The sequence below is a fragment of the Brienomyrus brachyistius genome, chromosome 1, assembly GCF_023856365.1.
Source record: "Brienomyrus brachyistius isolate T26 chromosome 1, BBRACH_0.4, whole genome shotgun sequence".
Lineage (NCBI taxonomy): Eukaryota > Metazoa > Chordata > Actinopteri > Osteoglossiformes > Mormyridae > Brienomyrus > Brienomyrus brachyistius.
In genome coordinates this window covers 29150048-29164090 of record NC_064533.1, presented here as the reverse complement: position 1 = coordinate 29164090, position 14043 = coordinate 29150048, and the positions used below count along the sequence as shown (strand labels likewise).

The window sequence follows — 14043 nt, the reverse complement described above, 5'->3', positions numbered from 1 at the left end:
ACAAGCCGAAAATAACAGGCAACAGCTGGGCTCAATCGGGGGAGGACCAGTGGATGATGAGGGGGCGTGGCACAAACGAGGATCGGACGAGCTAGGCGTGACGTGCCACAATTATTGGCACCTGTGCATTTAATACTCTGTACAACATCCCTTTGCCAGTATTAGAGCACTGAGTCTTCTCCTATAACACTTTATAAGGTTGGAGAATACCAAGCAGGACATCTGAGACCATTCCTCTTTACAGAATCTCTGCAGGTCATCCAGGGTCCTAGGCTCTCTCTTGTGCACTCTTCTCTTTAGCTCCGCCCACAGGTTTTCAGTGGGGTTCATATCAGGGGACTGGCAAAAGCTTGATTCTGTGATCACCTAACCATTTTTTTTATTATTTGGACATGTGCTTAGGATAATTGTCCTGCTGGAAGATCTAGTGATGGCCCAGTTTTAGTTTCCTGGTGCAGGCAGTAAAATTTTGATTGCAAATATCTTGGCATTTCATGGAGCCCTTAATGCCATGTACCATAACAAAGTTTCCAGGGTTTTTGGAGGAAAAACAGCCTCACAACATAACAGAACCTCAACCATATTTTAGCGATAAGGTTCTTTTTACTACAGCCATCCATCTTTTTACACCAGACCTACCTTGAATGTTTAATACCAAAAAGCTCCATTTCTGTTTCATCAGACCACTGAATTTTGGTTCCAGTCAAAGTTGTAATAGTCTTTCACAAACTCCAGGTGTTTACGTTTGTGGTTAACTGACAAAAAAGCTTTTATTCTGGCATAACATCCAAATAACACGTTAGAATGAATGTGGTGTCTGATGGTTTTTTCGGAGACGTGGTAACCCCAAGATTTTACTTTGTCTTGTAATTCACCACCAGAGATCCTTGGGGATTTTTTGCCTCTCTTATGATCCTCCTTACTGTATGTGGAGGAAAAATAAACTTCGATCCTCTTCCAGGCAGGTTTATAACAGTTCCAGTTGTTGTCCACGTTTATACTTCCTTAACAGTAGAAATGGGCATTTTCAGGCGAGTAGCTATTTTTCATACCCATTCCCTGACTTATGAAGGTCAACACACTTCTCCCTCATTAGTTTCATATGTTATCTTTTCTTTGCCATGTTGAAGGATGACTAAGGGAATTTGGGATCTATGTCACCTCAGGTTTGTACCCCAGTTAATCAGGAAGTCATGGATGACAGCTTGAAGGTTCCTTTTCACTCCAATCAACTCAAAGATGTACAATTTACAGGGGAAACAGGCTTCAGTTACATTGTGTTCACTATATTCCCATGGGTGCCAATAATTGTGGCACATACATTTTTGTTAAAAATAATTATTTCTTGATGAAGAATTTGTTTTTCTTTGAATAAATTTATTAAGGTTGGATTTTTCTATTTTATTCGGTGTGAGATGAAGCTACTTCACTGAAAGGTAGATTTTTTCTAACCCTTTTTACAAATTTTTACAAGGGGTGCCAATAATTGTGGAGGGAGCTGTAGTTGTTTGTCCAGAGCTGAGAAACTGAAAAGTTTCTCTCCTTCTCTTTACAGGTTGCCACGCTGTACAGTCACAGATACAGGCTGTGCTTCTCTGACTTCAGCCCTGAGGTCAAACCCCTCACACCTGAGAGAGCTGGATCTGAGCTACAATAAAACAGGAGACTCAGGAGTGATACAGCTCTCTGCTGTACTGGAGGATCCTACATGTCAGCTGCAGAAACTTAGGTTAGTAGTCAGATTCTTTCTTTGCAAGCAACATGTACTGTATATCAAATTGAAAAAGAAATAATTGTTGACATCTGTGGGCATTATATGTTTAAATAATGGATCAGTTAATTGTAGCTTCAATTGGAAATTGGCAGTTTCTTAAAATATAAATACAATTTATTATGGAGGCTGTGCTGGGGTTTAACTATAAACGAGGCAGCAGTGGGTGTACGAGCATCAGCACTGCAGAGCCTATATTTACTGAATAACAGTGCGGCTGAAGTCGGGAGACGGGAGTAACTGGCAGTGACTGTGAGAGACGGCTGGCGAGTCCTCACTCCATGACGGGGGTCTGAGCAGTGCTAATTTTGGCAAGAATTTAAAATTTTAGTCTTAGTTACTTACTGAAAATTGTAGTCGGATTCAAGTCACATTTTAGTCTTTTGTTATAGTTACGATTTAGTCGGTTGAACTCAAGTTTAATTTTAGTTCATTTTTAGTCATAATTTTCTCAGATAGGTTATTGGATGGATGGAAATGGGTTGGTTAAAAAGGATAAAAACGAATGCTTTGAGATGGCTACTGTGATCCAGGATGTCTGCCCAAGCAGCGCCTGCAATTTTGTCTGCTCTTTTGAATCAGAATAAGAATCAGCTTTATTGTCATTCAAGCCTCTTGACATGATAAGAACGAAACGGTATCTCAGGTCTCAGTGTGCGCAGCGTGCCACTAAACAATGAATAGAAAATAATAATAATAATACAATAGGAAATCTGAACTAGGCATAAAATGGAATAAACTAAGATAGGACCTCTGAAATAAAAAGTAATTTATAATATTGCACAATTGTATGGCAGAACGGCAGCAACTTAAACTGATGAGTGCAGGTGGCAAGAGTAACAGCAGCAAGGAGAGAACAGTAGTAAGTAAGCAGTGACATGCTGCAGCATCAAGGCATGTTACTACAGTTCAAAATGTTCAGTATTTGGGTGTTGGAGCAGTTAACAGTCTGACTTTACTCGTCAGAGCATAACGAACACAGATTTCGCCGTAATTTTCATTGGCAACCATTTTTTAAATTTACGTTGTCATTACAATTTAGTCATAAAATAAAAGGTCATCAGTGAATACTTATCAAAATATTCGTTGACGAAATTAACACTGTGCCTGAGAATAAGAGGGGGGTGAAGGGCATTGGGTGGTCTCTAAAAGGGAACAACAGGAGGGGGGATAATCAGATCAAACAAACAGAAAGACAAAAGAAGGATAGAAGCGTCACTCAGGCTGTAGCAGGCAGAGACACACAGACACCTGTCTGTCAGGCAGAGTGACACGTGTGTGTAGATCCCAGAGAGGTGCTGTCATGATGGTCTTTCCTTAATGAACTGATGTATGGAACGAGAGTTGAGAGTGAAGAGTTTCTCTCCTTCTCTTTACAGGTTATCAGGTTCTGGAGTCACAAATACAGGCTGTGCTTCTCTGGCTTCAGCTCTGAAGTCAAACCCCTCACACCTGAGAGAGCTGGATCTGAGCTACAGTAACACAGGAACCTCAGGAGTGATACAGCTCTCTGCTGTACTGGAGGATCCTAAATGTCAGCTGCAGAAACTCAGGTTAGGAGTCAGACTGTTTCCTTACAAATAATGTGCATAACAAAGTGAATAAGAAATAATTATTCACATCTGTGGGCATTTTATGTTTAAATAATGGATCAGTTAATTGTAGCTTCAATTGGAAATTGGCAGTTTGTTAAAATATAAATACAATTTATTATGAATGCTGTGCTGGTAGAGTAAGAGGGGGGTGTATGGCAGTGGGTGGTCTCTAAAAGGGAACAACAGGAGGGGGAAACTGACCCAAACAAACAGAAAGACAAAATAAAGACAAAAGAGGTGAGAGAGTAACGAGTTTCTCTCCTTCTCTTCGCAGTTTCTCAGACTGTGGAGTCACAGATACAGGCTGTGCTTCTCTGGCTTCAGCTCTGAGGTCAAACCCCTCACACCTGAGAGAGCTGAATCTGAACAGCAACTATACAGGAGACTCAGGACTGAGACAGATCTCTGCTGTACTGGAGGATCCTAAATGTCAGCTGGAAATACTCAGGTCAGTAGACTCTTTTCTTGCAAGAATATTTGTATAACAATGTTTAAACAGCATGAAATTATTCTATATATATTCATTGTAACTATCTGTAAAATGGCTTAAATGTTTCATTACTAATAGTCCATCCATCCATCCATCCATTTTCTACTGCTTTTCTGGGTCGGGTCGCGGGGGACAGCAGTCTAAGCAGGGAAACCCAGACTTCCCTCTCCCCGACCACTTCATCAAACTTCTCTGGGAGAATTCCGAGGCGTTCCCAAGCAAGCCGGGAGACATAGTCCCTCCTGCATGTCCTGGGTCTTCCTCGGGGCCTCCTCCCAGTGGGACATGCCCGGAACACCTCACCAGGGAGGCGTCGAGGAAGCATCCTGAGCAGTGCCTCTACTCTGAGTCCCTCCCAAATGACCAAGCTTCTCATCCTATCTCTAAGGGAGAGCCCAGCCACCCTGTGGAGGAAACTCATTTTGGCCGCTTGTATTCGTGACCTTGTTCTTTTGGTCACTACCCACAGCTCATGACCATAGGTGAGGGTAGGAACATAGATCAACTGGTAAATCAGGAGCTTTGCCTTTTGGCTCAGCTCCTTCTTCACCATGATGGACCGATGCAGCGCCCGCCTCACTGCTGATGCCGCACCGATCCGCCTGTCGATCTCCCGCTCCATCCTTCCCTCATTCGTGAACAAGACCCCGAGATATTACTAATAGTAAACTAGCTATTTTACAATAAACATATTGCGATGCAGATATTTTCCTCAGTGAACTAACCTGTGTGTCCAAAGCTGAGCGTGAAGAGTTTCTCTCCTTCTTTTTACAGGTTGTCAGACTGTGGAGTCACAGATACAGGCTGTGCTTCTCTGGCTTCAGCCCTGAGGTCAAACCCCTCACACCTGAGAGAGCTGTATCTGAGCCACAATAACACAGGAGACTCAGGAGTGATACAGCTCTCAGCTGTACTGGAGGATCCTAAATGTCAGCTGCAGATACTCAGGTTAATAGTCAGTTTCCTTCCAAGCAACATGTATAACAAATTGAATAAGAAATAATTATGCGCATCTGTTGGTAGTATACGTTAAAATAATTAATTAATTGTAGCTTCAACTCGAAAGTGGAAGTTTGCTTAAATCTAATTTCATTTTATCATATATGCTGTACTGGGGTTGAGCTATAAACCAGGCAGCAGTGGGTGTACGAGCATCAGCACTGCAGAGCCTGTATTTACTGAATAACAGTGCGGCTGAAGTCGGGAGACGGGAGTAACTGGCAGTGACTGTGAGAGACGGCTGGCGGAGTCCTCACTTCATGCCAGAGGGTCTGAGAGTAAGAGGGGGGTGTATGGCAGTGGGTGGTCTCTAAAAGGGAACAACGGGAGGGGGGAAACTGACCCAAACAAACAGAAAGACAAAAGAAGGACAGAAGCGTCACTCAGACTGTAGCAGGCAGAGACACACAGACACCTGTCTGTCAGTCAGAGTGACACGTGTGTGTAGATCCCAGAGAGGTGCTGTCATGATGGTGTTTCCTTAATGAACTGATTTATGGGTCCAGAGCTGAAAGAGTGAAGTGTTTCTCTCCTCTTTATAGGTTGTCAGACTGTGGAGTCACAGATACAGGCTGTGCTTCTCTGGCTTCAGTTCTGAGGTCAAACCCCTCACACCTGAGAGAGCTGGATCTGAGCCACAATAACACAGGAGACTCAGGAGTGATACAGCTCTCTGCTGTACTGGAGGATCCTAAATGTAAGCTGCAGATACTCAGGTTAGTAGTCAGACCGTTTCCTAGCAATAAAATTTGTATAACAATGTTTGAGCAGTGTTCATTTTGGCAAAATGTTTAATTTAGTTTTAGTCTTAGTTACTTACTGAAAATTGTAGTTGGATTAAAGTCACATTTTAGTTTTTTGTTTTGTTTTAGTTACGACTTAGTGGAATTTAGTCAATTATTAGTCATAATCTTCTCAGACAGGTTATTAATACTGATTCAAAAACAGAAAGTACATAATACAGTAAAATTGCCAAAACAACAAAAAATGGCCATTAGTGTGTCATTTAGGACTAAGCATTTAGCTTATGTGTCATTCCTTCGGTTTACAACCATTGTGTCACGGTGCACGGACCAGGGAAGCAAGAACAGGGTTCGAGGAGTCGGGTGAATACGAGGTTTAATTATGGAAAACGCAGCCAGGCACATACAACTACAACACAATGTGAATGACCGGACTGGGGAAGCTTACTGTAACGCGGATTTAAATACACAGCAACAATCCACATGACTTGAAACAGCTGGTAACACGGGGATTCCACACGAGGTAAATGAGGGGGCATGGCACACGGGAGGATTGGACAACGTATGCCTGAAAGTTTGTAAGTTGAAAGCTCCTAAATAGAGGAGCGACTACTTATCGTCAAAATTTTCGTTGACGAAATTAACACTGCGCCTGAGAGTAAGAGGGGGGTGAAGGGCAGTGGGTGGTCTCTAAAAGGGAACAACAGGAGGGGGGATAATCAGACCAAAAATACAGTAAGAGAAAAGAACAATAAAGGCATTGCTCAGGCTGTAGCAGGCAGTGACACGTGTGTGTAGATCCCAGAGAGGTGCTGTCATGATGGTCTTTCCTTAATGAACTGATTTATGGAACGAGAGCTGAGAGTGAAGAGTTTCTCTCCTTCTCTTTACAGGTTATCAGGTTCTGGAGTCACAAATACAGGCTGTGCTTCTCTGGCTTCAGCTCTGAGGTCAAACCCCTCACACCTGAGAGAGCTGGATCTGAGCTACAATAAAACAGGAGACTCAGGAGTGATACAGCTCTCTGCTGTACTGAAGGACTCTAAATGTCAGCTGCAGATACTCAGGTTAGGAGTCAGACTGTTTCCTTGGAAGAAAATTTATATAAACATTTAAACAATATGAAACTATTATACGCATTTCTGGCAACAATCTGTTAAAAGAGTTGAATGTTTGATGTGATTATTAATAGTAAACTATCTTTTTAACAATAAATATATTGCAATGCAGATATTATCCTCATTGAACTGACCTGTGTGTCCAGAGCTGAGAGAGTAGAGTTTCTCTCCTTCTCTTTACAGGTTGTCAGACTGTGGAGTCACAGATACAGGCTGTGCTTCTCTGGCTTCAGCTCTGAGGTCAAACCCCTCACACATGAGAGAGCTGGATCTGAGCTACAATAACACAGGAGACTCAGGAGTGAAACAGCTCTCTGCTGTACTGGAGGATCCTACATGTCAGCTGCAGAAACTCAGGTTAGTAGTCAGATTGCATGTAACATGTACTCTGTGGACAATAAGTATTGAGCGTGTCAACGTTTTTCTCAGTAATTACATTTGTAATGGGGCTATTGAAATGAAATTTACACCAAATATCAGTAACAACCTAAGTAATCCACACATACAAAGAAATTTCAGCAAGACAATGATCCCAAACACGCAGTGAAGGAAACTCTCAATTGGTTTCAGAGAAAAGAAAATAATGTTGCTAGAATGGCCCAGTCAACCACCCGACTTTAATCTAATTGAAAATCTATGGAAAGAACTGAAGATCTGAGTTCATAGGGAGACCCCCGGAACCTTCAAGAACCTTCTTTGTGTGAAAAAATGGGCCAAAATCAAACCTGAGCAATGCATGTGTTATGACTAGCAGTCACGCAGCAGGGAAGCAGAAGTCAGAGGAAGTCGGGTGAACACGAGGTTTACAATAAACATAGGAACACAAACAACGTCAAGACGTTAATGACCGAACGTGGGAAACACACTCTGACAACGACTTACATACACCACATAATCAGCAGGACTTGGAACAGCTGGGAACACGGGGATTCCACACAAGGTGGAGAGGGGGGCGTGGCACACGGGAGTATCAGGATGAACCGGGCATGACAGAACCCCTCCCCAAAGGCGTGCACCCTGGGCACGCCGAATGGGACTGAAGGGACCAAAACGGGGACACAACGGGGCGCAAGGCAAGACAGGACAACAGCACCTAGGGGAAACAAAAACAAGAAGATCGAACCAAGGGGAACAGCAAAAGCACAAGGGAAAAGCAAGACATCAAGAACCCGGACAGCAGCTGACAAAACGCAGATACGAAGAGACACCAAGGATGGAAACATAAGACCCAATGGGTTAAGGACCTTCTACAGCCCTGTCCAGCTCTCCTAGAATAACTGCCTGTCTCCTGGAATCTCCTCCATACCCTTAAGACTGTGCTGGGAGATGCAGTAAACCTAGCAAAGGCACATATTGATGCGCCATTCTGGAGGAGTAGGACTACGTGTGCAACCTCTGTAGGGTCGAGGTATTGCCTCTTGCTACCTGTAAAGACACTGACCATAGCCAAATGCAAAACTAGTGCAAAAAAAGAGTCACAAAAGATGAGGAAGGAAAAATGTCCATGGCCTCCACCAGTTAAACCATTCCTGTTTTGGGGGTCGTCTCATTGTTGCCCCTCTAGTACACCTGTTGTTAATTTCATTAACACCGAAGCAGTTGAAACTGATTAATAACCCCCTCTGCTACTTACCCGATGACATCAATGTCCAGAAGTTTCATTGACTTGATGCTATACTCTGATTAAAAAGTGTTCCTTTAATTTTTTAAGCAGTGTATGGTGTGTAGGGTGAGTGGATAATCCATGTCAGGGAGGACATGGATATGTTGTTGTCCTGGGTATGACGTTAAACCGCATCCAGCCCTGCAAGCGGTCCTGCAACTTGCAGGGAAAATTTGGGGGTTGGTGGCGGGACTGACACTCCAGCCACCGTGAAACATTTCATGGCAGCTAGGTCCAAACAGGCACGACACCCTTCTGCTTTCCGCGGGAGTAGCTCTCCTTCAGCTGCCTGCAGGAAGGCTTCATGACGGGGATGGGGGAAAGCTTTCAGGAGCCTCATCCCCGGAAGAGTTAAAACCATCGGAGAACAGGATCAGGCCTGTTGGGGATCGGGGCTGGTGGGGTGCTGAGGCGTTGCCCACTGCTTGGCGGCACCCAGATTGAGGTGGCCCATCCAGGTAGGCATGTGGAACATCTTCCTTTGCTGTCAGAGGAGTTTTGGTACCACATTTTGGTAGCGGCACACTCTGAGCAGACTGGGGAGTAGTTGGATCTATCTAGATGGATGCACCTACTTTTGGTATGGTTGCTCTGATGGCTGGCATACTCAGAGTAGCTGTTGTTGTTGCGGATTGGCTTCTCCCGAAGGTGTCTGATGTCACTCCCTTCAGTGGCCGCATTATGAGACTCGAGCACTCCTTGGGTGTCTTGTCTGTTGACACATGTATGCTCTGACTGTGGTGAATGACGTCTTGTTGAGGGAGACCTTTTACTCGCAACTTGTAGTTGATGGGTGCCCACAAGGTGACGCTCCTCTGGTCACGGGTGACTTCAGTGCGACCACTGGCACTGACAGGGTTGGCTATGAGGATTGTGTCGGTCCCCAAAAAAAATTTTTTTTTTTGAATGAGCAGCTTGATCCTTTTAATTGATATGGTAGTTTGCAAATCCTGTCCTACCTGAAGGTGTCCTTCCTAACTCCTTGAGATGGATTGTCTGGTCACCCTATATGTGTCTAAATCCCAGTTCCTTAATTAATTGATTTACAGGTACAAAGATGAGGAAGTGAAGAGTTAATCTCCTTCTCTTTACAGGCTGTCAGGCTGTAGAGTCACAGAAAAAGGCTGTGCTTCTCTGGCTTCAGCTCTGAGGTCAAACCCCTCACACCTGAGAGAGCTGGATCTGAGTGACAATAACACAGGAGACTCAGGAGTGATACAGCTCTCTGCTGTACTGGAGGATCCTAAATGTCAGCTGCAGATGACCACATGATAATCTTGCAATCAGAGACATATTGTCATGACCTGTCCTGTTCATCCCCCAGTATGACCTACTGGTAGGCAACCCGCTGGTCATCCAGATCCAGAATTCGCTCCAGGTGCGTCTTGCTTGTTATCCTCAATGCTGTTATGCTAGCTTTTTGCACCTGCATCTTGTCAGCCCCTCGTTAGCCATGTGTATAAGTGCTTTCCAGTCCTGCAGTTCTCTGTTTGGTTACTAATGTCAATCCCCAGTTTGATCCCTCATGATCCTGTTTGGCTCCCTTCTCCTGTTTTGGGTTCAATAAAGCCCCTTTTTGTTCTCCTGATGCCTACCCTTGAGTCCTTTGTTTTTCATGACATGACACATATAATAACATATACATAGATATATAACACATAATTTAGCAATTTTTTTCACTATCAAACCTAAAATACCATTTTGTTTTAGAAGAATTATTGTATTAGAGCCATTTTCCTGGTTGAGCTGAATTGTGTGTCCAGGGGTTTGGGATTGAATTAGGTTTTCAATTCAATTGAATTTTATTTGTGTGGTGCAGTCTTGATTTATTCACTCTAATTTGTTAAAATCAGAGTGAAAATGCAGTAGGTCTGTTATGGATGCTAATGTCTGGGCAGGGAGAGAAGGTCTCTAAGCAGCAAACTCCAGGAGACATAGGGGTGGGGGGATAAAAAAATACATTAGCCAAAGTAAGGGAGACCAGAGGCAAGACAAACAGTGAATGCAATATGTAAGCTCCGGCAGATATGACTATGGCAGCATAAGTGGGAGGGAGAGGCAGATGGGAATGCAGGCATGGGGAGTCCCTGAAATGTCAGCACTCCAATTCCACAAGGGATAGTGAAGCTAGAGTGACAGCACTGACAGTTCAGTTTATCCAAAGGCACCGATCCCCACCCAGTTCTGTTCCTCACACTGTAGGCCTATCTAGAGGTGGGTAGCTACCTGCAGCTAGAAATAGAGTCCCTGTACATTTGACTAAACAATTGTATTTTTAGTCTAGACTTGTATGAGAACGCGGCTGGCCCCCCATCCTGAGTTGTTCCCCGCTTCGTGCCCATTACTTCCGGGATAGGCTCTGGACCTTCCGCGACCCAGTAAAAGGAAATCAGTGTAATTATTAATACCATAAGGACTGCCACAGACACCCCTCCGAAAGCCGGCCAACTAGATGGACAGCAATTGGCTCAGGTGTCGAATTCCTGGTCATCCCTATTCATGAACTTTAGACCATAAAACCTGGTACCTCAGAACAAGGAAAAGAACATCAGCCCAGGAGAAAAGCAGAGAGGAGCAGCCTGGAGAGAAGCCTGCGAGAAGCCTTCAAGAAACCGCCAGACCATCGTGAAGCCCAGTAAAGGAGGCCGTCCTGAAACCTGCCGGTGAAAGCCTGCCACCCAACAGAAGACGGCAACCCCCAAGACAAAGCCTTTCACCTTAAAGCTTCACAAGGAGAGAGCAACCGCTCCAAACGCCACGCCTCCCTGAGTGCCATCATCCAGTCAGTATCAGCTTCCGTAACCAACTGCCAAGAACAACCCCCCCTCTCTGCAACCAAGTAAACCAACTTCCTTTTATTCTAACAACCTAAATTGTTCTGTTAATCTGCTTTATGACTTTGGGGCTGTGATACCACAAACTGTTCTTGCTTTGCAGAACAGCATTTCCCTTTTTTAGATTACCCATTTAAATCCGGTTACTGCATTTTCATAGGACATTCTGTTTAGTTCTGTTCCTTTATTTTGTGTTGTTTAAGTTAAGTGTAATGTCTGTCTTATGTTAGTTGTAGTGTTAGTTTGGAATAAATGCATGTCTTTTACACAACTTCAGCCTCCGTTCATTAAGTGCTCACGATAGTCACTGTCTGTGCGATCTGGCTACTAAGCTCTGAAACCTCAAACTCGCCCGAAATATCGCGAGACTCTCTCTCCATGACCGTGAGGGGAGCTTCGCTACCGATCGTTTACATCACCTGGTGATGCAGCTCACTGGACGAGCCTTCTAACCCAGGTTACTAAGTGATACCGGTAATTAGCGAATCCCATTTAAGTCTCACATTAACAGACTCACAGGGATTCGCAATCGAGTTTGGAGGAACCAATCATTCGGCATAACAATTAGTTAGTAAGCATCATTATATAATAATTTATTAAAATTTAATTTCAAAACATATTGGTAGAAATATTTAAATTTACGTATAATTCTATTTTAATTACACTACTCCAATCTGGAGATTATAAAAGCATGGATTAGTTATGATTAGCATTGGATTATGGATCTTCATCATGGAAGGAGAGCATTTCCCTAAGCTTGGTTATATTGCATAGATGGTAGAACACAGTTCTACTAATAGTTCTTATGTGAGAATCAAAACTCTAAATCTGAGTCAACAAGGACACCAAGATCTCTGACCATTGTGTTAGACTGAAGAGACAGACCACCAAGGTTGAGGTTGAAACTCACCTCGAGCTGCCTTAGGACCAGCTAGCAGAGCTTCCGTTTTCTCTGTGTTTATCGTAAGGAAATCTTTAGCTATCCAGCACCCGTGTCCTAACCCTAACAGCTGGGATACATCATCTGGTGTGACAGACACATAACTGTTTGTTGGTGCTGGGTGATAGTTTGTTAATCAGTCTCAATCACCAGATGCCATCAGTTTAACTAAAGTAATTGAACTGAACAACTACCAAAAATCCATCTGAAGGTTTTTGGAGTTACTTGGATAATGTGCTGACTTCTGACTTATGATCCCAAGACAATTGTTTTAAAAGAAAGACATTTATTTGCATACAACTCAAAATTACAGCAAACAATGGACAAACTTGATGTGCATAACATGCAGTGTTGATGTTAATATTGCACATAGTCCAGCCCTATAATATACTACAGCCATTTTGGAATTCAATACAAAATACCTCGTCTCACATTATGTCACTCAGCACCAGTAACCGTTTTTACACTAGTGGAAAACCTTGACATATTGTACTTTTGGTACTTTTTTGAAGCACCAAATGTATGGTAACTGGTGCGGTGAGAAAGTGCCCAAAGATCCATCAAATACTTTCTTATCACACTCACAAGGTGAAATGTCATCTGGTAATGTGAGGTGGTAGAAACCATCTGCCAGATGGTTTCTAAGTTATGGATGAGGACCTAAAACTATTGCTATAAAATACTGCAAAAATTATTCTCATGGAAACATATTAGGAAGTTTCACTCATTCCCTGCAAATTCAGTATTATATGAGGCACTTTTGATTACAAGCCGCATTCATTCTAAGCTCATGGCCTGTATTTGGTAGGTTCCACATCAAAAATTGCCTAGAGAAAATACCAAGATATACTGAAAATATTACTGTAATACCACCCATGCCTACCTTACATTCTTCATTAACATCCCAACTTTGTGTGACTTGTCTGAAAGTAATCAGGCTCCCCAGATCTGCACCTGTATCTGTCCTTTCATGTGCTGCCACTATGTGGTGCTGCTTCAGTTTTGAATCCATTTATCTCAATATTTCAGAAGTTCCAGATCTTTACCCATAAGATGCTTTGCTATCTTTGACAAAGATCCATCAAGTACTTTTTCAGTTATCCTTGAATGTCAATGAGAAAAGTATCTGAGGCCCCGGTATCGGTCCCAAAAGCATATGTATTCTCTGTCCAGGAATAATTATTAAACCCTTTTTTTTGCACAATATAAACCCACAAAATATGACAATTAACCGGGAGGTTGTTAGTTCCCTTTTCCCCTCATTATATCAGAGTGCCTCTGATATAATTAAAGTCTGATCTAGCCCGGTGTCTTCCTGATTGGGTGGATGTGACATCATGACTGCGGGTCTATATCTCCCAGGCTGTGGGGGACTCCTGTCGTCAGCTGAGTGTCTTGCACGCAGGTTTCCAGATGTAGTGCAAAGACATGCCCTGCAGGCAATCTGGTGTCTCTCAATGGTCCAAGGTGATTTTATAGTTTGTGTGTCTGGGCCCATGTACCCTGTGATGGAATGACACCAAGGATGCACCCTGCCTGCCTTTCCACCATGGGCAAAGGATCACAGCAGGGGAGAGCAAAAAAAGCATTTTACAGTTTTTTGGATCTATTGGCCTTTGTTAGGAAAACCAAACAGCTCTCTCAGCATGCAGCATACAGTATATAGCATGCAGCATGCATAACGCAGTCTGTCTCATCAGGAAAAATGTTTAAAGTAAAAACATCTCAAAAAAAGGGTGCAAATTCTGAGCTTTATTTGTAGTTTTGAATTGATACATTTTGATGAGTGTCCCTTGTGGAGACCTTGTTTCAGTCTTGGACATCAAAGTAGTCAATTGCAGGCTCTATGCTGGCTGTACTCTGGCTGCTGCTCCTGCAAAAAGCAACTCA

General features: G+C 43.3%; 2 protein-coding genes across 6 annotated transcripts in view; one reads left to right on the top strand and one right to left on the bottom strand.

The window, feature by feature from the left end:
- Positions 1 to 9967, top strand: part of LOC125742321 (protein NLRC5-like) — a 165273-nt gene extending 155306 nt beyond the window's left edge. The window contains exons 35-42 of the mRNA XM_049014227.1: positions 1556 to 1729; positions 3151 to 3324; positions 3641 to 3814; positions 4631 to 4804; positions 5398 to 5571; positions 6492 to 6665; positions 6900 to 7073; positions 9474 to 9967. Coding sequence (XP_048870184.1) covers positions 1556 to 1729; positions 3151 to 3324; positions 3641 to 3814; positions 4631 to 4804; positions 5398 to 5571; positions 6492 to 6665; positions 6900 to 7073; positions 9474 to 9651 — 1396 coding nt within the window. The 3' untranslated portion in view covers positions 9652 to 9967. The remainder of the gene's footprint in view (positions 1 to 1555; positions 1730 to 3150; positions 3325 to 3640; positions 3815 to 4630; positions 4805 to 5397; positions 5572 to 6491; positions 6666 to 6899; positions 7074 to 9473) is intronic.
- Positions 1 to 14043, bottom strand: part of nfx1 (nuclear transcription factor, X-box binding 1) — a 104888-nt gene that overhangs the window by 76750 nt on the left and 14095 nt on the right. For 2 of the 5 annotated variants that reach the window (XM_049014239.1, XM_049014246.1), the window contains exon 24: positions 13886 to 14026. The exons of the other annotated variants lie outside the window; for them this stretch is intronic. In XM_049014239.1, coding sequence (XP_048870196.1) covers positions 13963 to 14026 — 64 coding nt within the window. In that variant the 3' untranslated portion in view covers positions 13886 to 13962. Of the gene's footprint in view, positions 1 to 13885; positions 14027 to 14043 lie in introns of those variants that run through there. 5 annotated transcript variants of the gene reach the window in all.